At 43.3% G+C, this 25,786-nt stretch overlaps 2 protein-coding genes across 4 annotated transcripts in view; both read right to left on the bottom strand.

Moving 5' to 3' along the window:
- Positions 1-9,048, bottom strand: part of LOC149322577 (formin-like protein 3) — a 159,908-nt gene extending 150,860 nt beyond the window's left edge. For all 3 annotated transcript variants that reach the window (XM_089480137.1, XM_089480157.1, XM_089480147.1), the window contains exon 1: positions 8,881-9,048. In XM_089480137.1, the coding sequence (XP_089336263.1) occupies positions 8,881-9,030 (150 nt within the window). In that variant the 5' untranslated portion in view covers positions 9,031-9,048. The remainder of the gene's footprint in view (positions 1-8,880) is intronic.
- A 14,098-nt stretch (positions 9,049-23,146) lies between these two features.
- Positions 23,147-25,224, bottom strand: LOC149322576 (uncharacterized). Its single transcript, XM_089508395.1, has 3 exons — positions 24,746-25,224; positions 24,121-24,357; positions 23,147-24,001 (listed from the first exon to the last, which is right to left on the bottom strand). Exons 1-3 carry the CDS (start codon positions 25,191-25,193, stop codon positions 23,433-23,435), a joined length of 1,254 nt encoding a protein of 417 aa, XP_089364521.1. The 5' UTR covers positions 25,194-25,224; the 3' UTR covers positions 23,147-23,432.
- Positions 25,225-25,786: the final 562 nt, after the last annotated feature.

Raw genomic sequence — 25,786 nt, 5'->3', positions numbered from 1 at the left:
TTTACAACCTAATCTTCTTCTTAGCAACACCGATACAACTGGGTGAGAGATGAGCAGTAGCTCAAGTCCTACTTTTTATGATATCCCCCCTTACCTATTATTTTGAAAATGTTATAGGGTAGCACAACTTAGCTTAATCTAAAGGGGATGATCATGCTCAGTCACTCCAGTTGATTTAATTTCCCCCTTTCTGTCAGTTCAACCACTGTTTCAGCCATTCAGCCACTGTTTCTTAGAATCATATGGGACTCGTATGACTGCACTTTTTCTTACTGATTAACATTTTTTAAAAATGTCCCATGGTTTGGAGGAAGTCCAGACCAGATCAGGGAGCACTGATACATTTTACAAAACAAATATTTGGGGCAATCTGCATACCTCTACCCCATACGGTAGCACATGTAGTTATTCTGTTCCCCACACAGGGTTGGCTACTACTACATAATACATTGCTTCAACTGAGGGTACAGCAATTTGTCCAATATTAAATAGTTAGGGAACACAGATACTATGATCTGAATAGGAGGGTCACAAGAGAGTAAACAAGATCATGAACTGGATATGCTCTGCTTTTTTAGGGCACCACAGCTCTTATCAATGGGCAACAGCAGCTGGCACTGAGAAATCAAATTAATACAGCCAGGTACACATGATTTGGAATGGAGAGGTCATTTGCACTGGGCTGGGAATGGACAGATCTGATTTTAAGACAAGCTGCTTCAGCACTGCAGGAAGTAGGGAAGTTGTATTGTCAGCAGATACAGACTCAGGTAGGAATGGGCTCTCAAATTCCCCCACAGATGGAACTGTGATAGGTGTCCTCCTCTCCAACAGTATAATCTTAATCCTACACAAATAAGAAAAAAATCCAACTTCTTAAATCACAAATCACTGAGACTAGAATGATAAACACTACTATGAATCTAAAGTGGCATGGTGTTGTTGTTGTTGTTTGCTTTCACGTCATTAGTGATTTAGTGTGGTTTAGTGGTTTGAGTGCTGGACTAGGTTCAGCCATGGGAACCCACTGAGTGACCTTGGGCAAGTCATATTCTTTCAGAGGATGGCAATGGCAAATCCCCTCTGGAGAAACTTGCCAAGAAAACCCCACCTTGGGGTCGCCGTGAGTCCAAAATGACCTGAAGGCACACAACAACAACAACAATAACAGCAGCAGCAAACACAAACAAATCATGGGGTTTTCTTGGCAAGATTTGCTCAGAGGAGTTTGCTATTGCCTTTCTCTGAGGCTGAGAGCATGTGACTTGCCCAAAGTCAGACTGGGTTTCATGGCCAAGATGGGAATTGAATCCTGCTCTCCAGAGTCGTGCTTCATGGTCAAACCACTACACCACACTGGCTCTTAGCTATAAAAACTGAAGTTAACATATACAGACTGATCCACACTTTCCCAGGGCTATCTATATGTTACTCCCACACACACAAAATGTATGTGAGTGTACACACACCACACCAACATGCAAAAATCAAAAATTCACTCTGTACCAACAAAAATAAGTCATGTGATCAGTACAATTTCATGCAAAGTAAGCAAAGCTGCATTCATTTCACTTATTTTGCAGAATCCTTTACTGTTTTCTCATTTGTTTTCATTGTTTATTCTGGTTTATAGGTTAAAATTAGGAATAGCGTTGCACAAGGGCATAGAGACCAACATTCAAGTCACTAGAAATCTTATTCTACTCTATGCCCAATAGACTACTCTCATTCTGTTATTTCAACACACACTACTCACATGCTTTCAAGGATAACATCATAGCCACTGCAAGCTTCTTCTTTTTAAAGGAAGAAAAGAGCACTTAGGCTGCATCCACACTGGAGAGATAACCCGGGTTGGCACTGCTTTAACCCTTTTTGAGTGTGGTTCTCCTCTCTTTCTGCTGTCTTCCACCTTTCCTATCATCATTGCCTTTTCTAATTATTCATTTTTCCTCATGATGTGACCAAAGTATGACAGCCTCAGTTTAGTCATCCGTGGGGCCCGTACAGACAGGCCAAAATAAAGCTGCTTTGGGTCACTTTGGAGGTATGGTGTTTAAATGATGCATGTGTCCTAAGAATCTGGAAGCTGCACCAAAATCATGCTCTAGTCCTAAGGACTGGAATGCAGCTTTGGCACAATTTCCAGACTCTAAGGATACATGCATCATTTAAACACCATACCTCCCAAGTGACTTTAAGCAGCTTTATCTTGGCATGTCTGTATGGGGCCCTTGCTTCCAGGAATAATTTGGGCTTGATCTGTTCTAGGACCCATTTAATTGTCTTCCTGGCTGTCTACGGTATCTTCAGCATGCTTCTTCAGATCCCAAATGAGTTGATTTTCTTTCTGTCAGCTTTTTTTTTTAACTGTCCTGCTCCCACATCCCTGCATGGTGACAGAGAATACAACAGCTTGAACTATCCTCACTTTAGTGTTCAGACTTATGTCTTTTCACTATATTACAGTTCAATAACAGAGCATCTGTTTGCATGAGAAAATTACCCATTTTGTTCTCCAGTACCTTTGGTTAAAAAGTTATCAACTTGGAAAACTGCTGTCAGTCACACTTAACCTGCCTTCTCAAAACTAATACCTTCCAGATGTACTGTGCTACATTTCCCAATGTACTTGGCTGAATATACTAATACTTTGAGTCACCAGAAGGCAGCTTCTGAATTGTTAAGCACACAATATCACATGTTGTTGTTGTTGTTGTTTTTAAAAAATACACACACACCACACTCCCTTTTGAGTTTGAGTACAGATGGAACTGTTCAAACAGCAGTCTTTCCCACTGCAGACAGAGCAGAGAATGGAGGGAACTATGTGTCACATGCTATCAGCTTCCTGTCACAAAATATTTTCTGTAGTCAAGAAAAAAAGTCCCCTCAAAATCCTCCTCCTCCTCCTTCCTGGAGCAGCATCACGAATGGCTCATCAGCAGTCTCAGAGTCTCAAACATTCATATTTTATGTGTCAGTATTTAACTATGAAAGATCATGGGATGGAGGGGAAATTCCCCCAGAAAAGACAGGAATGAGGAGGGAACCTTAGTTTGCAAAGAGAATGAGGACTCAGGGAAGCCCCTCCACCATGTCCAAGATGTAATTGGCCCTGTCTTATGCGGTATTTTATTTGAGCACAAAGATAGGCTGAAGAACGAGTGTGGCATAGTTGTTTGAATGCTGGACTACAACTCTGAAGAGCAAGGTTCGAATCTCAGCTCAGACATGAAAATCCACAGGGTGACCTTAGGCAGGTCACACTCTCTTAGCCTCAGAGGAAGGCAAAGGCAAACCCCCTCTCAACAAACCTTGCCAAGAAAACCCTTTGGTAGCATCTCCCTAAGTTGGAAATGACTTGAAAGCACACAACAACAACTGACGATATATTATGAGGCACAAAGTATAATCAGATCAAGAGTTGCAGTGGGTCCTTTAATCAGTTCCTCCAATAAATCCCACAAGTACTGTATACACTGTAACATCCTATTGTTTGTTTTGGACTCATTAAAGTCGCCATAAGTCAGAAATGATTTAAAGGCACACAACAACAACAGCGGGCTGAACTTTGACTCAAAATATGGTCAAACTCCTCTGCTTCTCAAGAGTTATTTCGATGGGGATTTGACCCTTGGTCTTTCCTCTCCTACTCCAAGACTCTACTCTAGTTCTCCTTAATCTGGCACTCTCCAGATATTTTGAGCTACAAATACCATCATCCCTGACCATAGAGGTGCTGGTTGGGGCTGAGGGGAAGTTGTGATACAAAACATCTGGAGGGCTCCAGTTGGGGAAGGCTGCCAAGCTGACTTAGCATTATCCTGAATGAGCTGGTAGAAATCTGGAGCGAGGAACATCAGGGCAACAGATGGGAGGAGGAGGAACACTCTTTTTAAAACTGCTTGTGGGGGGGAGCTTTTAGCACATAAACAAGCACCTCAAAGGCAAAGATTTACCATCGTCTTGATATGGTAGCTTGTGACATACTGAGAGGAACCTCTTTTTTATAGGAGATGTTTCAAAAACATGGCACACACCTGGAGCACCCATTCAATTATCTGAAGTGTACAGTCCAATATTCTACCATCTCATTTTCTGCAAAGAAACAGCCAGCACGATTATAGTAAGGATGGGAAATCACTGGCTGTCCAGTTGTTGTTGGACGTTAGCCTTTACTAGGCACCAAAGCCAACGGTGAGAGATGACAGGAACTGCAGTTCGACAACATCTGGAGGGCACTGCATTCCTCACTGGGCAGAGTCTGGGATGAGAAAGAATACATATACCCAGGATCTAATATCAACTCAGCCATGAGAGACACTTGGTTAACAATAATAATGGGCTGTTTGAGAGCCAGTGTAAAATGGCAAAATCAAGGTTTGCTTTTGGGATTTTTTTTTTAATAAATATTTTCAAGCTTTGGATGGTTGAATCTTTGGATGCAGAATCCAAGGATATGGAGGGCAGATTGTAATATAAACCACTGAAAATGTGTGGTTCAGCTCTCAGACCTCACTGTACTTCCTAAAAGTATCACGAGAAACAACAACTCTCTTCTTTCCCAACTTTTCAGGAGCAATCACACAAGGCCACCATTTGTTTACTGTTTAGGATTTTAACCCTTTGCAAATGAATTCTATCACTTTGGTGCTGCTGCCATCACAACTCAGGACTAGCCCACAAGTCACTGAGACAAAAGAAGGTGTGTTCCCTCTTCTCAGTAATCCACCCTGGAGAAAAAAACTAAAGTGGCAGCTGAGTTTTACTTCAACACTGCAAATGGGAAAGCATTGCCTCAAAGGCAGCCCTGACCTGCATCAGAGGGGAATGGCTCGGAAACTCAGGAAGAATGACTGGGGGATCTGCCAGCTGTGGCCCTCCCAACCATCTGCTGCCTGAAGCTATTACGTATCTCATTTTGCTTATTGGTAGGGTTAGCCCTGTCACCAAATGTGGTATAATACCTATTTTAGTGCATTTGGGAGTACAATTACACACACACATGTACTATACCCACCGTCAGGAGCACTGTCACAATCCTGTGTGAATCTGGTTTAATAACCTCTGGTGGCCTCTAATCAAGATTCTCATGCAAGATTACAACCCCCATTCTTATAGTTCTGACAGTCTTCCAAAAGGCAAGACTTAGTTTTTAAATGGGTTCAAGCTGGAACCCTATACCCACTTCTATGGAAACAGACTCCACTGAAGAAGCCTTATACTTCTAAATATAAGGTTGCACTATAAGAATGTGAGTGAACTTCATTAAAGTGTATAAATTCATCCATCCAATTAACTGAAACCGACTCATAAAGTCCCCAGTACCTATCCCTACATCCACATGCCTGCCGCTAAAAAAAGGAAACATTGCCCCATTCAGAATGCTCCAAGTACCAGCCAGATCCAATTTCCTATGACCATCTACCAAAGGTTGGGTGGAAACGTTATTTTAGGACCACAATTCCTGGAATTTCCTACCCAACACAGCAAATAACCAGGCTGGCCTTGAGATTCTGGGATTTGTAATCCAAAAAGTAACTTGCCCAAGATCTGTCATTAACTCTGCTTCTGCAGAGCACCCTGAACATTCCTGTTCTCTTTCTAATAAATGCCTGTACAAACTGTGGATGACTGATCAGGCACTAACCCTTTTTATTTATAAATTAGGAGCAGATGTAAAAAGATGTGAATAACATCAACTGCAAACCAAGTCCACTGCCTTCCCCTCCAGGTATGAGCTTGAAGACTTCCAAAACACACTGCAGAAATAATCCAGTTTGGGACAGCTTTAACTGCCCTGGCTCAGTGCTAGGGAATTCAGGGAATGGTATCAGAGCTCTCTGACAGAGAAAGCTAAATGTCTCACAAAACTACAGTTCCCAGAATCTCTTAGCGTTGAGCAAGGGCAGTTAAGGTGGTCTCAAACTGGATTATTTCTGCAGTGTGTTTTGGACCATTATACATAATAGAAGCCAACCACACAGAGCCCAGGCTAGTTGCACATACGCACAGGGACATGTCAGTAACTGGCTCACAACATGAGAAAGTAAGAAGCTGTAACTGGAAAAGAGATAAGTCACAAAGTCTTGGGTGGAGTGGGATGGAGGATGAATGAAGGAGGTGGTTAGGTATCAGAGGGCAGCAAAACCAACCCATGAATCAGGAATGGTTAGGATTCCAAGGCAATGGATCTAGCAAGAGTCAAGGGTGGTGTGTTTAGAGGAAGAGATGTACACATTCCATCAAAAAGCATGCAAGGATAGGGTGCTATGTTCCTACCACAGATGCTAAGCAGAACTTGGTAATCCCTTTTTTGGACTTTGTTATTGTTGTTGTGTACCTTTCTGACTTACGGCAACCCCAAGGTGAACCTATACTGGGGTTTTCTTGGCAAGATTTGTTCAGAGGTGGTTTGCTATTGCCTTCCCCTGAGGCTGAGAGCATATGACTTGCCCAGGGTCACCCAGTGGGTTTCATGGCTGAGTGGAGATTCAAACCAGTTCTCTAGAGTCATAGTCCAACGCTCAAACCATTACATCATACTGGCTCACTTTTTGGGACTACAGCTAACAGAAATCCCCTGCAGACACTGGCCAGGCTCAGTGAAGGAATCCATTAGTCACTCTGGCTGAAGGATTCTGGGAGTTGTAGTTCCAAAAAGAAAATATTTCCCTTTCTGAACCTAAAAAAAAAAGTGTGGGAGCAAGAATGCAGCCCTGGAAACCTGAGCATTATGGGGTGGGAGGAAGGCATATTGTTGCCTGGAGTCAAGCTGAGAGGAAAATGGAAAAAATTAACCAAGTGGAAGGAGGGGGTTTAGTTCTGAGCTTCCTGTGCAGAGCGGATAAGGAAAAAAGCACAGTCTCTCTCAACTCAGTGGCCCCCTCCCCCAGATGTGACAGTTCTCACCATCTCCAGCAAGCACAGCTATTGGCCATGCTAACTGGGGATGATGGTAGTACTTGTACAACACCTCTGGAGGCATCAGTTTGGGAAAGGTTGGACAAAAGAGGAGGAGAGAAGGAAACCACTATGTACACTTTCACTGGGGATCATGGGGAATTGATAGGGGTTGTTAGCAATCATGAGGTTAGATATCAGAGGGCAGTGAGCTAGGGAAGTACAGTCATCTATATTTTCACTGGGGATCATGGGGAATTTGCAGGAAAGTATACAGTAGTTATCTATATTCTCACTAAAGATCATGGGGAACAGACAGGAATGTGTAGTTAGCTACACTTTCACTGGAGACTATGTTGAATTGATAGAGATGGGAGAATTGGTAAGGGGAAAGTGTGGCTATCTATACTTTCACTGGGGAATTGATAGGGAGCAGAGAAGACTATGAGCCCCTTGATTCCCAATAGATGTACTACTGTACACTAGAAATTTCAGAGAGGAACTGTGTGTCTTAGATAGAGATCAGCCCAAAAGAGTGGCAGATTCTATCAGGAGGCAAAGAATCTGTGTGAGTCTGGGGATGGTAGAGGATAAGGAACTACTGAAGTATCCAAAAAGAAGAAGGAACTCCAAGAACAAAGGAAGAAGTTTGTCTAGCAATAAATCTGAACTCCTCTCAGAGATCTAGCTAAAATGAGGGGATCTGTTTCACTCTGAAGAGACCTGGGGAATAAAAGAAAACACTGGTGGATCTACCAGAAAGAAGGGCAACACAGTGTGGGATCTTGCTGCCAAGTAGGAGACCAGAAGCGGGTAATCTGGGATAGAAGGAAATCCATCAGGATGGAAAAGCAATCAAAAGCACTCAGTCCAAGTGGATCAGATCAGAACAAGTAGAAATTTGGGACCCAACCACCAAGGCTTTAAAGAAAAACACCAAAGCAATGGAAGAAATGAACACAGGATGCTGTCCAGGAACAATGGCGCCAGGAAGGATCACGGTGATCAGGTGTCCTCCTTTTCCAGGACACGCCCTACATTTCAACCTCCCATCCAGGAGGAATCCCCAAAGGTCCTCCATTCTGAGCAAGACTAAGTAGCATGAATGTACATTTACATTAGTGTTTTTCAGCTTTTAAATTGGCATGTCCTACATTTTTTTTTCTGGAAATGCCTACATCCTGTGATGCCTCGTTGTTAGGAGGACATCTGGTCACCCTGAGGAACAATAATGGCTGGAAATTTTAGGAAAAGGAGGAGCAGGATGTGGGGGGGGGGGGTTAGAGAAAGGAAGGGGAGCGACAGTTGGCAGAAACGGTGGGACCAGTCTCCCCCAAAGTCAAAAGAACCAGAGGGATGGGGACTGGGCTGGCTGGAAGCGAGGTCCAAAACACACTGCAGAAATAATCCAGTTTGAGACCGCTTTAACTGCCCTGGCTCAAGGCTAGAGGAATTTCCTATCACTGCTCCCTAGTGAAAGTGTACATAGGGTTGAAACAGACTGCAGAAATAATCCATCATGAAACTGCTTTAATTGCCCTGGCTCAATGGTAGGGGGTTCTGGGAACTGTAGTTTTGTGAGACATTTAGCCTTCTCTGTCAGAGGGAGCTCTGGTGCCACAACAAACTACAATCCCCAAAATTCCCTAGCACTGAGCCAGGGCAGTGGTTAAAGCGGTTTCGAACTGGATTATTTCTGCAGTCTCCTCTTTTGTCCAACTGTCCCCAAACTGATGCAGTTTTGTAGTTGAGACACATTACTGAGCCTCCTTCTTCTCTGTCAGAGAGAGAGCTCTGGTGCCCCAACAACTCCCAGAATACCATAGCAGCCTTGAGCCAGAGAAAAAGAGTCAAAGCGGTCTCAAAGTGGGTTTATTCCTCCAATGTGGATGCAGCCTTTGTTTGCAGAGTTTGGAACGAGGGGAGGATGATGATGATGGGGAGGGAGGGAGATGGTCCCAGTCTCTGTCTCACCAGCACCAGCGCGAATCTCTCCTCCAGCTCCCCCTGGTCCGGCATGGGCACCTTCCCCGGCGGGGGAGGCATGAGGACGGACCCACCGCCCCCTCCTCCTCCTCCTCCTCCGCCGCCGCCGCCGGGCTCCCCGCTCTCCGTGTTGCCCATCCCCGGGAGAAGCCCTCCGCGGCGGGAGTCCCTCAGGAACGTTGCCGCGGCGGCGGCGGCGGCGGCGGCCAATGTCTCCTCCTCCTCCTCCTCCTCCTCCTCGCAGTCCCTCCCAGCAGGGCTTCCCGGGCTGGGACAGGGCGGCCCGCAACGCCCCCCAGGCACCGCCCGCCCGCCCGCCCTCCTCAAGTAGACGGACCTCTCCCGCCCAGAAGAAGGAGAACGAGGCTCCCCTCCTCCTCCTCCTTCTTCTTCCTCCAAATTAGGCCCCTCCTCGGCCTCACAAAATGGTCTCCTCCTCAGGCGCGAGCGAGCGCCCCCTCCCACTTCGCCTCAGAGAGCCCCCCGAGGCCTCTCTCTCTCTCTCGCCTCGCCTCGCCTCGCCTGAGGAGAAGAAGGAGCCCGCAAAATCTTAGCTTCTGAATCGCCCCCCCCCCGGGCCTTTTTGGAAGTTACTTGGGTCTCAAACACACTGACAGCGATAACCCATTTCGAGACCGCTTTAACTGCCCTGGCTCAAGGCTAGGGAATCAGGTTGCATCCACACTAGGGAAATAACCCAGTTTGGTACCGCTTTAACTCTTGGCTCTGGAACTCTGCTCCGCTCTGGGCCCACAACAAACTCCAACTCCCAGAATTCCAGAGCCTTGAGCCAGGGCAGTTAAAGCGGTACCAAACCGGGTTATTTCCCTGGATGCAATCTAAGGGATTGTAGTTTGTTGTGACACCAGAGCTCTCTGTCTCTCTGGACCAAAACAGACTGCAGAAATAATCCAGTCTGAGACCATTTTAACTTCCCAGGCTCAATGCTAGGGGATTCTGAGAACTGCAGGTTTGTGAGGCATTGGGCCTTCTCCATAGACAGCTCTGATGCCACAACAAACTACAGTTCCCAGAATCCCCTTGCACTGAGCCAGGACAGTTAAAGCGATCTTAAAATGGATTATTTCTGTAGTCTGATTTGGCCCTAAAAGTGGTATGGAAAACTGGGAACTGTAGTTGGTTGTGGCACCCCTGTTAGAGAAGGCTAAATGCCTCACAAAACTACACTTCCCAGAATTCCCTAGCACTGAGCCAGAGCAGTTAAAGCGGTCTCAAACTGGGTTATTTCTGCAGTGTGTTTTGGACCTGAGTGAAGGATTAGGCTTGTTGTTGTTGTTGTGTGCCTTCAAGTTGTTTCCAGTTTATGGGGGGTTTTCTTGGGAAGTTTCTTCAGAGTTTCTTCACCAAAAGCATCTGAAGAAGTAAATTTAAGTCTAGGAAAGTTCCTGCTGCCAACTTCTTTCTTTCAGTGAGCCTCAAAGATGCTACAAAGTCCCTCTAAATCTCTCTGGCTTTGCTTCGCGAACGAACGAAGATTCAGGCCCTCTAAATACTGATCCTACAAACTAACACGGCTATATCTTTTAATTCTCCAGAGGGTTTTTGCCATGGCCATCCTCTGAGGCTGTGAGAGTGTCACCCATTGGGTTTTGTGGCCCAGCAGGAATTGGAACCCTGGTCTCCAGAGTCATAGTCTAACACTGAAACCACTAGGCCCCCTGGCTTGTGTGGAGCGCCTTGGGTTTCCTTGCCTATAAGACAAAGCAGAAACCCCACAACATCTTGGCCTCCTCTAATTTGTTTTAAACAGTGTGCAGCAAATAGGTCTACTTTGGGATTGCTATTCATTTACATTTAGATGCTGGGTTGCCATAATTGTCCACTATTACCAGGGACAAAATGTGGAACAAATTCGAGACCAAACTGTAGGACAACTGCAGGACAAAACTCAGCCCAAAATGTAGGACATTTAAGAAAAATTGAGGACCTTAAATGTTCTACATTTTGGGCTGAGTTTTGTCCTGCAGTTGTCCTACAGTTTGTCCCTGGTAATAGTGGGCAATTATGGCAAGCCTTATGGCAACCCTATCATAAGGTTTTCTTAGCAAGTTTCTTCAGAGGCAGTTTGCCTTTGCTATTCTTTGAGGGTGTGAGAGTGTGTCACCCGAATGGGTTTTGAGAGTTGTAGGTCTAAAACACACTGCAGAAATAATTCAGTTTTGAGATCACTTTAACTGCCCTGGCTCAATGCTAGGGAATTGTGGGGACTGTTGTTTTGTGAGAGATTTAATCTTCTCTGTCAGAGAGCTCTGGTACCACAATTCTCAGGATTCCCTCTAGCACTGAGTTAAAGTGGTCTCAACCTGGATTATTTCTGCAGCATGTTAAGGACCGTGGTCAAACACAATTGAAACCCTTAATCTTTAAAAAGAAGTCAGCCCCAAATCAACATTTGGCATGAATTGAGGCCACATTTACACCACCAGAAGGTTCCACTATGCAAGGCCGCAGCCACACTGCAAAAATTAGCCATGCTGACATCACTTTAACTGCCATAGCTCAATGCTCGGCTTTGCATGGCTGAGGCAGGATTCGAACCCTGGTCTCCTAGTCCAAGGCTCAGACCACCACACCACACTGGCTCCCAATTTCGACATTACTTGGCGCATAAGTCCTACTGAACCCTATATGATTTAAGCATGGCTCTGGTTTGCACATTTTGGGGGCCAGATCCCTGAATCCAAAGCCACAAAATAAACGTGGCTGACTTCTGACCAGAAACCAAAATGGCTGGAGCATCCTGTCCCCATTTATTTAAGATTCAGAAAAGTCCATGGGATTTGCTTCTAAATTCTTAGCCAGGGATTCCCAAACTTTGATCCTCCAAGAGTTTTGGACTTCAGCTCCCAGAACTCCTGGCTGTTGGCCAAGCTGGCTGAAGGTTCTGGGAGTTGAAGTCCAAAAGACCTTGGTGGACTAAAGTTTGGGACCCATTGCTAGGCTAAAGGGGAGAAAGCCAATAAGGGAAGGAACCAAGACACAAAGGCAGCCTTTACTGAACCCCGCCCGGCGCCCATCTCCCTTCGAAGCGAGAAGCGCCGGGAAAGCAATGGGCGCCACCTAGTGGCTGAGCCAAGGTTTGTTGTTTTTAGTTCCCCTTCCAGCACTGCGTCCACACTGCAGAGATAATCTGGTTTGATCCCATTTTAACTGCCATGGAATTCTGGGAACTGTAGTTTGTTGTGGCACCAGAACTCTCTGACAGAGAAGGCTAAATATCTCACAAAATCCCATAATTCCATAGATTTAAATTTTAAGATTTGTATTTTTAACACATCACATTTTAATTTCAATTCAATTTTAATTCATAACTGTTTTAACTTTATATATATATATTGTATCTATACATTTTAATCTTGTACCGTTTTAAATTTGAGTTGTTTTTAAATTTGCTGTTAGCTGCTTTGAGTCCTTATGGTGGGAGAAAATAATAATAATGTGGTTAAAGTTAAAATTTGGTAAAGTGTGATGCTTTTAAAGAAAATGTTAAAAGAATACAAATTGTAAGTTTTCAAAAAAAAAAATTAACAATTGACAATTTTTTAAAAATTGGCATTTTAAATTTTATATTTTTAATATAAAAAATATGCGGCCTCTCCTTTCTCCTTTCACTGAGACCACCCCACTCATTCCATCTCTTACAGTATATTAAACAGAAACAGTAAATGCCACAGACTGTTTAGGACACCATGCAGATATTTGAGGAGCAGTGGTGTCCCCTGGTGCGGTGTGCACCCCTCTAGTGACGGCACTGCTTCAAAAGAGGCACAGTTTGGGAAGTAGAGAAGGACTTCCTATGCCCCCCAGCTTCAGAGAGGCAAGGGAAGTCTGAGATATTTTCCTGCCCTAAGCCAAAAAGGTTATCCTTCTGCACCTGGTCTATTGTACAGTGGGACCTTATTATCGTTCCAGAGCGCAAAATCTGTGGATGCGCAAGTCCCATTAAATATAATGGCAGAGCAAAATGGTGTCCCTTATATAAAAGGGAAAACCAAGCTTTGCTGTTTGAAATCTATATTTTTTTTTGAATATCTTAAAGGCATGGATGCTTGAATCTGTGGATAGAAAATCCATGGATAAGAAGGGCAGACTGTATGTACAAAACTGAATTGATAACAGTAAGCAAAGGGATCACATAGCACCTTTGAGACTAATTGAAACTAAGGTGGGATACAGACTGCCCTTTTGGGGCAGCCTGCACCCGCCCCTTTTCCCGCCAGATCAGGACCTGAGCAGCCACAGCAGCAGCCCCAGAGGCCCCGATCCACCACTTTTCCAGGCCTCGGGGAAGCGGTAAAATGCCGCTTCCCCCTAGCCTGGAAAGGGGTGTCCTTGGGGCTTCATGCCCCAGGACACCCTAGGGAGCCGCTGCTGGGACAGAAAGGGGCTGTGGGAATGAGGCGCTCCCCAGGAAGGAGCTCCATTTCAGAGCTCTTTCCGGCACCACTGAAAGGGCACCACAAGCGCCCTGCAGTAGCGCGAGCACATCACCGCCACACTGTTTGGACACGGCACGGCTGTCACATCAAAATGGCAGCGCCTGTGTGAACAGGGCACTGTCATTTTGACATATGGAGTACGTGCTAGGGTTAGGGAGCGTCTGTAAAGGACGCTCCGAGGCAACCCTAGCACTTACTCGGTACGTGCTACAAGGCCCGTCTGTACAGGGCCTAAGGGCCCAAACAGACAGGCCAAAATAAAGCTGCTTTGGGTCACTTCAGAAGCATGCTGTTTAAATGACACACGTATCTTAAGAGGCCAGAAGCTGCACCAAAGCTGTATTCTAGTTCTTAGGAGTGGAGCGTGGCTTTAGCATAGCTTCCAGCCTCTTAGGACACATGCATCGTTGAAACAGCATACCTCCAAAGTGACCCAAAGCAGCTTTATTTTGGCCTGTCTGTTCAGGCCCTAAGTTCCAGCATAAGCATTCCTCCTCTTGGTCTACTGAGGCATTCCTCCTCTGTTGCATGTGAGGCAGTAGACCAAGTGATGGACTGCATCTACACTGCAGAATTCATGCAGTTTGATACCTGGGAATTGCAGTCCAACAACATTTGGACCACTGTGTGATTCCCTCACCTTAATTCAGATGTGGGTGGAGAACAGTGGGTCTCTGCCCCCTTATTTTTTTAAGAGGGGTCCCTTAACTATTGTATTTAGAAGTTGCCAGGATGGAGACACAAACTAAGTAAAACTGGAAGGAGTTAGATGTTGGAGCTGGTGGATGTCATGAAAGACCTCAATTATGTTTTATTCCATACAGCCTCCCCATCCGCTGAACATTAACATGAAACACGGTTCCCAGCAAGCTGTTCTTCTGAGGAAGCTTCATGAGTGGAAAGACCTGAGTCAGCCCAATAAATTTTGCTCCCTGAGACTAAAACCAATGCTCCCCAAGACCTTTTATCCTACATACATAAACTGACTGGACTGGCAGCTGAGTGTTGCTGCCGCACTAGCAATGGGGCAGGTTCTTCTGACATGACTAAGGCCCCATTCACACTATGAAATAACCCAGTTTGAAAACTGAGTTATTTCTCTGTTGTTCAGACTTGCACCCATTGTATTCAGTGGGAGGGGGCAACCAAAAAGCCAATTTAAACCGGTGCATTTGGCACCAGATCCCTTAGCGGTTCTGCATCTTCAATAGTGTGAGTAAGCTATCGGATTGATTCGGGTCACGCAGCCACCATTCAGGAAATAGAGGTGCCTCCATTTTGATCCAGAATGGTGGCCAATGGGAACTTCAGACTGGATTTAAATGCCATGGAGAGATTTGCTGCCTTAAAATGTAGTGGGAACGGTGAATTGATTTTGAATAAACAAATGTGAATCCATGAAAAAAACATAATAGTGACTGGCCCCTAAAAGCAGCAGGTTAGCAGATTCAGGCTCAGGACAGGCTGCGGGACATGCCCAGATCTGTCGTCCTGCTCAGAGGACTCAAGAGCTGGATGATCTGCTGCTGCTGTCCTGAAGCAGTTGCCTCACTAATGATCCAACTAGTTCTGGAGCCAGCTGTTGTCAATTGTGCTCACCTGGGTCAGACTTGTTTGCATCTCCTCCAACTGTCCTGATCTGTCTGGGACAGTGACCTATCCTACTTTTTTCACTGCTTTTGAAATGTCCTGGTTTCTCTCTTTACTTCCACACCCGCCCCCTTGTCCCCAGCTTACTTCAGCTGCTGCAAACTGAGTTCAAAGTGACAAAGTAGCTTGCACACAATGCAAGAGGGAGGAGAGGGTGAGATCTTGCCCTTTCCAGTAAGTTCAGGCAAAAACAAATAGCTGCAGTCTCTCCAGTTTTCATCTGTGAAATGTTGGAGGGTATGCGGCTGTCTCCCACTCTTTCACGGTGCCCAAATTCTGCAGTTTCTCACCACAGTGTAAGGTAAGAGCCTATCCTCCCATATGTGGTACAGTATAACCTTCCTGTGGAGCTGTTAAGAGGCTGTGGCTTGCCACTGTGTGTCCAATGTGTGTTTGGAAACATACATACTTGCTTCCCACCACAAATGCCAAGGGCCATGTGGCAAACCCACTTGGCATGTAAAGTGCACAAGTGGATGGAAGTGAAATTGTTAGTTTTTATATATTCCACATTTAATGGCATTAAGCTGGCCCCCAAGGTAACTTCCAAACAAATGTGTGTACACTGAAAGGTTGGTGCTAGGTATGCAAAGGTAGTGCTAATACACAATTTGATTTATAAACCCACTGAACTGGAAGCATATTTACTTAGTATATTTATCTGAAATATAGATATATTTATGTGAGCTGTACTAACTTGAAAATGAATTTTACATAACCCAAGTGGGGCTTTCTTTTCAGTTGTAAACCGCTTAGACACTGTTAGTTCAGTATGAAGTGGTATATAAATGAAGCTGGCTGTTTGGGTGTTTTTTTTTTCTTCCTCATAAATATGATTAGAACTGCAATTAGACAGTCCATATTTTGAGCTAGGTTTTCTAGTTTAGCTTTAGAAGCTACCCTCTTGGGAATTAGCCCGCTAAACTCCAGGGGACTGTCTCATGGTTAAGCCCTGGATGGCTGCATTTCTTCTATAAATGGGTATATAATATTGGGAGAAGATGGCTTCAGTTCTGGCTACCAAGAATACATTTATGGGCATTTATGATATTTTTATGCATGTATTTACCATTTAAGCATACAGGTTGAGTACCCCTTATCTGAAATGCTGGGGACCTGAAGTATTTCAGATTTTGGATTTTTTAAGATTTTGGAATGCCTGTATTTGCATGTGCATAATATATAACACAACACAATTAGCATAGTACATATTGTATTTGTGAGGCTGAAGAGAGAAGTGGTTGGATAGAGGCTGAGGATCTGTGAAATGGCAGGAATCCAAGCATAGTCCTTGGCACAAATCCACACCTCCCATTTCACAGATCCTTGAGCCTCTTGCCAATCGTATCTTGTTTGTTTGCTATTTGTGTCATATATGAGACATGAGGCTGGAGAGAGACTGGGGATCTGAGAAATGGAGCAGCTGCCATCAAGCAAAAAGTTTCAGGTTTTGGAGGTTTTCAGATTTGGATTAGGGATACTCAACCTGTATTTGCATCTATGAACTACCAACATTTCTTTTCTAAGGCCAATTGATCACATAAAATTATCATGTTACCATTTCAGTTATATTTTTCACTGTACAAAATAGTGTACAGTGTTACTCCTAAGAGCTCTCTGGCTGAGAATTACATCCCTCTCTTAGGCTGCATCTGCAATGCAGAAATAGTGCAATTTGACAACACTTTAATTGTCATGGCTCAATGCTATGGAATTCTAGCATTCGTAGTTTTGTAAGATATTTAGCCTTGTTTGTCAGAGAGCTCTGGTGCCACAACAAACTACAATTCCCAGGATTATATGGCAATGAGCAATGACACTTGAAGCAGTGTCAAACTGCATGAATTCTACAGTGCAGATGCAGCCCAGACTGCAAATTGCAGGATTCCACAGGAGGCAGCCATAACAAAGTGAAATAATAGCATTATAACACTTCAGTGTGATATTGAACTAAGTCTCTCTTGCTCTCTTTCGTTTTTTCTTTCAGCCATGTGGATACAGAATCACAGAAATGGAAGGAACCTTACTTTGATGTTTAATCTCACCTCCTGCAGACAAAGCAAACCACTGCTATAACATTGCCAATACGCTACTGCTTCATCTCTGTTTACAAATGTGTAATAAATTTGTAAATTTATGCATATTGAAAATAAGGGTAGCCACTGCTGATTTACAGATGATTACCCCATTAATCACAACAGCTAACATATGGATTGCCCAGTTTTTGACATAACAAAAACAGTTTACAAAAACAAATTGGTTAATGACGATGTGAGAAGTAGTTTAATGTTTAGATTTACTTATTATGCAAGAGAACGTATCAGCATAATAGCATCTTTACTGAAAGGGTTTTATATTAATTGGTTCATAGAAGGGAATAATTATCAGAAACACCATTATTTTAGTATATTAGCTTAATTTAAGAGTACTGTATGCATGTATAGTACAATAACATCCAAAATTCACAAAAAAAATTGGGGCAACCAAAAGACACAAAATATATGTTGCCGGCTTTTTGAAGCTCTACTGGCTTCTCCATCAGGCAATGGTGTTAAAAATCGTATGGCAGGAAAACATTATGACAATGTTAGTTGATTTTTTTATGATGTTAATATTTTATAAATTATGACAGTGTTAATAACTTTTTTCTCCTGTATGATTTTAACAAAACCTTTGCCTGAAGAAGAAGAAGCCAGTGGAGCTTCAGCTGGTTGCAACATGTATTTTGTACATTTTGGCTGGTCCAATAAAAGTATGATGGTTTTGTGGATTTTGGATGGTACTTTACTTTGCTACATGGCCAACACGGCTACCCCTGAATATGTTTCCTGTACATACGTATGTTTTTCTTGCTTATGTATCATGTAACTATGTGTATTTAGTCTTTCATTGTGGTAAAAAAAGCAGCACTTATAAAAAGCTATGCTGGAAACTTTGCCCATGTTCATTTTGGGGTATATACAGTGGACCCTTGATATCTACTAGGGTTTGGTTCCAGGATCCCCTGTGGACACCAAAATCCATGAATGTTCATGTCCCATTAATACAATGGCATGGTAAAATGGTGTCCCTTATATATAGGGCTGCCATAATTGTCCACTTTTACCAGGGACAAAATGTAGGACAAATTCAAGACCAAACTGTAGGGCAACTGCAGGACAAAACTCAGCTCAAAATGTAGGACATTTAAGGTCCACCATTTTTCTTCAATGTCCTACATTTTGGGCTGAGTTTTGTCCTGCAGTTGTCCTACAGTTTGGTCTTGAATTTGTTCCACATTTTGTCCCTGGTAAAAGTGGACAATTATGGCAACCCTACTTATATAAAATGGCAAAATCAAGGTTTGCTTTTTGGAATTTATGTTTTTATAAACATTTTCAAGCCATAGATTATTGAATCCTTGTATAAAGAATCTGTCAATACAAGGGGCTGACTGCATAAGCAAAACTGCTTTTTCTCAAAGCATTACCTTTAACAGAAGAATCCAACTTCCAAGCATTCTGTCTGTCCCACTGTTGAGCAGCTGGTACTGTTAGGAAGCCTTTCTAAAAGTTCAGTTTGAAACACACATGCACACACTTTTTTTCCCTGGTAATTTGAATAATTTCCTTTGGCTCCTACCACTTGGAGCAACAGAAATCTCATTTTTCTTTGTTATTTGTGTGTCAGTTCAAATGTTTGAAACTGAGACTATTCTCAACCTCTCAGTTGTCACTTCTTGCTAAACGTACCCAGTTCCTCCAATCTTTCCTCCTAGCATTGGGTCTTCAGTCCATATCTGTTGCCTTGCCTTGGACACATTTCCTGCTATTCCAGCATGGAACATATAGTAAGTAGCCAGCATGGATTTAATCTACAGCCATGCACCTTGCAAAGGATATTTATTTACCTGTAATCTCTCTTGTAAACAAGATTTTAATATATATTGATTCAATACCATTCTGCATGCAAGATGTACCATGTATACTTGACTATAAATTGATCTTATGTATAAATTGGGGGCAGGTTTTGGGGACAAAATTATGGATTTTGATATGACATGAATAAGTCCAGGATAAAATTTAGAGGAATGCAACAAAGGATCTAAAGGATAAAGCAAAGGAAAACAAAGCCAAAGAATGTACAGAATTCCAGCAGACCTAACTGTGCTCACATTAAAAGTTGGATGGATGAGAGAGTAGAATGTGTCAATGCTTTTAGGACAGATTACATGCTTGCCTTTCACCAGGGGATGGTTCCCTTTTTTATACAAGAGTTCAACTACTACTACTACTAATAATAATAATAATAAAATTTTATTTCTATCCCGCCTCTCCAATAGGATCAAGGCAGCTTACAGCAGTAATAAAATTAATACAATATCAAAATAAATCCTGCAATCCCCTCCTTCCTTAAATAAACAACATGATAATTTCAACCTAACATAATAAAAGGCAAGTTAAATAATTAAAACAGAGACAGGAGAACAGGGCACCTTGGGATAATCAGTAGGATGGTCCATATCAGTGGGGTGACTGAGTGAATTACTCAGGGAAGGCCTGTTAGCAAAGATCCGTTTTGATAGCCCTCTTGAAACTGTCAAGACTGGTAATGAGTCGGATCTCTTCCGACAGGTCATGCCATAATTTGGGAGTGGCAGATGAAAAGGTCCTCTGGGTAACCGCAGCCAGCCTGATCTTTATTGAAATAAGTAAAATTTTCGAGAGGACCTAAAAATGGGCAGGGTGGATTATATGGAAGAAAGCGATCCTGCCAGTAGGGTGGACCCAGGCCATGAAGGGCTTTAAAGATCGTTACCAACATCTTGTCCTACGCCCAGAAACGAATGGGCAGCCAGTGAAGGGATTTTAGAATCGGTGTTATATGGTCACCTCTAGCTTTCCTGGTGACTAATCTGGCCGCCATGTTTTGAACTAGTTGAAGTTTCCGGACTAAGCACAGGGATAGCCCCATATAGAGCATATTACAGAAGTTAGGTTGTGAGATTACCAGTGCATGTACCACAGTTTCCAGGTCCCTGGCTCCAGGAAGGGACACAGCTGGCGTATCAGCTGGAGCTGATAGCAAGTACTTCTGACCGTTGCATTTGACATCTGAAGCAACAAGTCCAGGAGCATTCCCAAGCTCAGTTGTTGGTTTTTTTTTTTTGGGGGGGGGGGGAGTGTCAATTTTTTTACCAAATGTTTTAGACTTATACATGAGTATATACAGTATTTCTCATCTGACAGGATTTTAGAAATATTCAACAATATTTATTCTAACAATTATAATAGAAAGAAAGAATTATATAGTGGGCCCTTGGTTCCATAACCCCCTGCTGATTCCAAAATCTGTGGATGCTCGAGTCCCATTAAACCCAATGGTATAGTAAAATGGTGTCCCTCATATAAAATGGCAAAATCAAAATTTGCTTTTTGGAATGTATATATATATATTCAAAATATTTTCAAGTCGTGGATGCTTGAATCTATGGATACAAAATCCGTGGATACGGAGGGCTGACTGCACACTTCTATTGGATTTATTCACTACTAAAATAACCTTCAATAAAAAGGACAAGATTTAGTGTAGTGTGTAATCATATGACTTAGAGCAATTCCACAGGTTGCAGCCTAGCACATTACAAGGAGATGTAGGAAATGATTTGCACCAGCTGATTTTCTGTGCCTTCACTCTAAAAGATAGAATGTAAGGGAGACACACCGTAGTACAGTGCGCCTGTGCCATACATGGGCGCACTACTAAACAAATGGTGCGTGTGCTGCCCTGAACCATGAGCACAGGCCCCATTGTTTGCAATGGGACGTGAACATACTATGTGGATTTCCTCTTATGCGGGGGGATCCGGAACAGATCCCCCACATAAGGGAAGTGCCCACTGTACTAGCAGAAAACAGAAAACACTTTTCTATTTTTTATTACTGAACAATTACTGAAGAAAGTCAAGGAAGATAGCGCCAAGACAAATTTACAGTAGAACCTTAGGAAAACAAAATAAATGACCACAGATTATTTACATAACTTTAAAGCATGAAGACACTGAAATAGTGAAATATTTCCTATAACTTGACTCGGTCATTAATCAGATTGGAAACTGCAGTCAAGAAACAATAGGACTTGGAAGAGCAACTATGAGGGAACTAGACAAGATCTTAAAATGTAAAAATATATATTTGAATACTAAAGTTAGGATTATCCATGGATGCATATATGGCTGAATCCACATTGCAGAAATAATCAATTTTGATACCACTTTAAATGCCATGGCTCAACAGTGTAAATTGTACAGTCAGCCCCCTGTATCCACAGATTTGTTATCCATGTATTCAAGCATCCATGGTTTGAGAATTATATATATATATATATATATATATATATTCTGAAAAGCAAACCTCGGCGCGGTACAGACTGCCGGGAGCTGCCTCTCATTGCTGCGTAGCAGTGCTGCAGCAACCAAATTGCGCGGCACTGCAACACAGAAAAAAGGACTGCTAAAAAGCGGCTCCTTTTTCCACCACTGCAAACAGCTGGTGGCGGCGCAAGCATGTTACTGGTGCACGGCTCCATCTGGATGCCGTGCAACAGTGATGTCATAGTTGTGAGCGCTGTCTGGATGGTGCTGCGTAGCTGTGGCGTCATGGCAATGTGCTAGGGTTGCAGGTTGTATGCACGCACTGCCCCAAGGCAACCCTAGCACGTCACCATGACGCCGCAAAGGGCCTGTTTGTACTGGGCCCTTGATTTTGCTATTTTATATAGGGGGCACCATTTTATTATGCCACTGTATTTAATGGGACTTGAGCATCCATGGATTTTGGAATCCACAGGGGTTCATGGAGCCAAACATCAGTGGATACCAAGGGCCCACAGTAATTCTACAGTGTTGATGCACCCCATGTCATCATATTTCCAATTTCTATGTATGGACATCACAGAATCATAGAGGTGGGAGAGACCACAAGGGCTATCCAGGCCAAGCCTCCACCATGCAGGAATACACAATCAAACCACTCCTGACAGATGGCCATCCAGCCTCTGCTTAACAACATCCACAGAAGGAGACTCCACCACACTCTCCAAAGTAGCACATTCCACTGTAGAAGAGCTTAATATCAGAAAATTCTTCTTAATGTTTAGCTGGAATCTCTTTTCCTGTAGCTTTAATCCATTGCTCCATACCCTAGTCTTTGAAGCTGCAGAAAACAAGCTTGCTCCTTCTTCTATATGACATCCTTTCAAATATTTAAACATGGCTATCATATCACCCTTTCACTTCCCCAGCTCCCTAAGCCTCTCTTCACAGGGCATGGTTTCCAGACCTTCACCATTTTGGTCACTCTCCTCTGGTCACGTCCCAGCTAGTCAATGTTCTTCTTGCATTATGGTGCCTAGAACTGGGCACAGTATTCCAGGTGAGGTCTGACCAAAACAGAATAAAAAGGCATTATTTCCCTTAATTTGCTAGATTGCCAAGCTACACTATTAACTGTTCTGGCTGTCTCCTGTTGCATTCTGGGATTTGTAGTTTAAGGAGAGGCATTAAGATTATTCAGTCTGAGAGCTTAAGTCTCACTGAACTGCAAACCCCAAAATGCAACAGGAGGCATTCAGAGCAGTAAATGTGGAATAGCAACACTATAAGAATGTAGTGCAGTAATGTGAATAGTCTCCCTTATCCAGAATTCCAAATTCCATAATATTTGAAAATCCAAAATATTTGAAAATCCAAAATTGTCCACATTGGGTAGCTGAGATACTGACATTTGCTTTCTGGTGGTTCAGTGCAAAAAACAAACAAACAAACAACTTTTTGTTTCATACACAAAATTGTTAAAAATATTGTGCATAAAATTACCTTCAGGCTATGTGTATAAGGTATAGATGAAACATAAATGAATTTAATGTTTAGACTTGGGTTCCATCTCCAAGATATCTCATTATGTATATGCAAATATTCTAGAATCCAAAAAAACTCCGAAATTCAAAACACTTCTGGTCCTAAGCATTTCGGGTAAGGAAGACTCAACCCATATCTTTTTAAATTTATGTTCCATTTTACATGCAGGCGTATTGATGCTTAAACAATCAACAATACTATGTATTGTTAATCTCAATGAATACTTATTTCTCAAATCTCCATAATGTTGATATTTGTAAACAGTTTGGTAAATGAGCAAAAAAAAATATTTTTTTTGAAATCAGTTTTTGGTGCTTATTTTTATTTACAACAATGTTTACCAAGATTAAGGCTGAACATGCAGCACAGTAGCAAAGAATGGACATCACAGTTATGTCTGGAGTATAGGGTGACAGTTACATTCCTTATTGCAGAGCATATCCATAGACACTGTCAGAACTGAGCTAAACAAAATGCTTGCTAACAAGCAATAAAACAAGAAGAAAAAAACTATCACTAGGGACCACTTTATGTCAGGGAGAGTATGGGGTGGGATGCCTGATAAATCTTGCTGCCTTCCCCTTGTGTGAACCTGGGATGGCTCCGCTTTGTGGTGTAAACCCGAAAGAGGTACCAGGCGCTTCACTCTCTTCCTGGCTGCCTGGAGGTTGTTGGGGGTTTACATCTATATAGTCACGACTGTTCATTTCCATTTCTGTGTCTTGATCCTGGGATGATGGAATATTCCCCTTTTGTTGGGCACAACCTTTCATCCCCTTGACCAAGCCCTGAGATTGTCCTATTTTCTCTACTAGGGTTGCAAGAAGGCCAGTCTGTTTCTCAATGCAGGTGGTAATGCGTTCCCGATCCCTTCTGGCACATTCATCCTCAAACCTCTGGCGTTCATCCTCCTTACGCCTATATTCCATGTATTCTTTCCCCTCCCGCTCTAAATGACCGAGCAGCTCCCTCAACTGTGCTGTGGAGTGCGCTATTAGACGATCAGCCATGTCCCCCGCCGCCCGCCGCTCTCTCCTCTTCCTGTATTCGGCAAAGCGGGCTTCTGGAGAAAGGGTGGCTTTGCGGTTGGCCACCACAGGCTCTGAAATGTAAACAATATCAATTTGCATTTCGGGGTCAGAATTGCCTGTAGTAAGGGCATGAGTGTTTAGGTGCATATTTTGCTATGCACCTATTTTGTCATTTGCAAATGGGATATACCTTGCTCTCTTCTCCCAGAACTCCACAACAACTCGCACCCAGACTCCTGGACACCTTCGTGGCTTCTGTCATTTGCTGATGAAGTGGTAAGAGAACATGCAGGGATGCTGCACCCTTCAGGCGATGCTGGGACACCCTGTCCCCCAAACTGGGGTGCTGTAGCAGGAGACTGATCCGTAGAAGTTAAGGTGATGACTGTTTCATCAAGATCTGGGGAGTCAGATAACTCAGCATCAGCTATAATACAAAAGACAAGCAAAAAGATAAAACATCCAGGCATTCAACACAGTGGGCCCCATTGAACATTGGCCCTACAGAATGGAGGAGAACACAGACATATCTGGGGGACTCCCATGCATTATACAGTCGGCCCTCCTTATCCTTATCCATGGACTTTTTAAATAAACAGATTCAAGCACCCACAGGTTGAAAATATTTTTAAAAAGTATAAATTCCAAATAGCAAACTTTGATTTTGGCCTTTGATATAAGGGACACTGTTTTGCTATGCCACTATATTTAATGGGACTTGAGCCTCCACAGATTTTGGTATCCACAGGGGAGTCCTGGAACCAAACCCCAGTGGATACCAAGGGCCCACTGGAGCCCCAAACTATCCATGTTACCTGAGTTGCTGGTGAACATTTCACGGGAGGACTCTTCCAGGAGGTCAGCATAGCCATGTTCAGCAGTGGCGGTCTGCCCGGTGGGGAGCGCATGAACGGTGGTGCCACACGGCACTCTCTTGAGGTGAACAGTGGCATCTTTCTGGAAGATGCTGTGAAGCTCCTCAAAATACGGCATGGCGGCCGCTCCGTTCCCACTCCGCGCATTGTGGTACTTCTGCCGGAGGGACTTGCTCTTTGTGCGGCATTCCTCCGCCGTCCTGCGATGGGCCCTTTTCCTCATCTGCCTGGCAATGTTCTCAAAGATGTCTATGTTTCTGTGGGACTCTTTGAGCTGCTGCTGGACCCTCTCCTCCCCCCAAATGGAGATGAGGTCCAGTGTCTCCTGCCGCGTCCAGGAGACCCCCCTGACGCCCTTCTTTGGGCGGAGGTCAAAGGCTTCGGCCATGCTGGGATCCCAGCAGCCCAGTCAGCAGTCACCCTAGATATACTTTATATATATATATATATATATATATATGTTTATATATGTAATAAAATAGTATATATATATATATAATACTTATATATATATATAATAGTATATATAATAGTTTAATTAAAATAATATAACTATTATATATTTTATTATATATATATATATATATATTTAAGAAAATATATAATATTTATATTACTTTAAATTCATTTTATATACATATTAAATATAAATAACAGTATATAATAAAGTGTATACTAGCTTTCTCTCTCTCTCTCTCTCTCTCTGTCTTCCTGGCGGCCCTCTGCTGCTCCTGCTCCCAGCCCTGTCCTTCTCACTGCAGCCTCTTCCTCCTCCCAGGCAGAAATCCGGATTTCCCAGCCACACAGCCAGGGAAAGTGTAGCTATTTTCCAAGCCCAGGTTCTCCTCCTCCTCCTCCTCCTCCTGCCTCGGCTGCAGACCTGTCTGTCCGCACTGCAGCGGATCCGAGGCGAGTTCGGGTTTTCCTCTCAGTCCCGATTCGCAAGGTCGCCATAAGCCGAAGTCGACAAAGACAACAGTC

The sequence above is a fragment of the Sceloporus occidentalis genome, unplaced genomic scaffold (assembly GCF_023333645.1).
Source record: "Sceloporus occidentalis isolate IW3139 unplaced genomic scaffold, rSceOcc1.0.p SCAF_1, whole genome shotgun sequence".
Classification (NCBI taxonomy): domain Eukaryota; kingdom Metazoa; phylum Chordata; class Lepidosauria; order Squamata; family Phrynosomatidae; genus Sceloporus; species Sceloporus occidentalis.
Note: the sequence above shows the minus strand (reverse complement) of the source record. Positions and strands in the feature narration are given on the sequence as shown.

Bases quoted from the DNA above. Each gene is read 5' to 3' on its own strand.
- LOC149322576 (XM_089508395.1), bottom strand. From the start codon at position 25,193: ATGGCCGAAGCCTTTGACCTCCGCCCAAAGAAGGGCGTCAGGGGGGTC. The intron at 24,358-24,745 runs GTAACATGGATA...TTTGTATTATAG, and splicing joins AATGTTCACCAGCAACTCAG to CTGATGCTGAGTTATCTGAC. The intron at 24,002-24,120 runs GTATATCCCATT...TTTACATTTCAG, and splicing joins TTCTGGGAGAAGAGAGCAAG to AGCCTGTGGTGGCCAACCGC.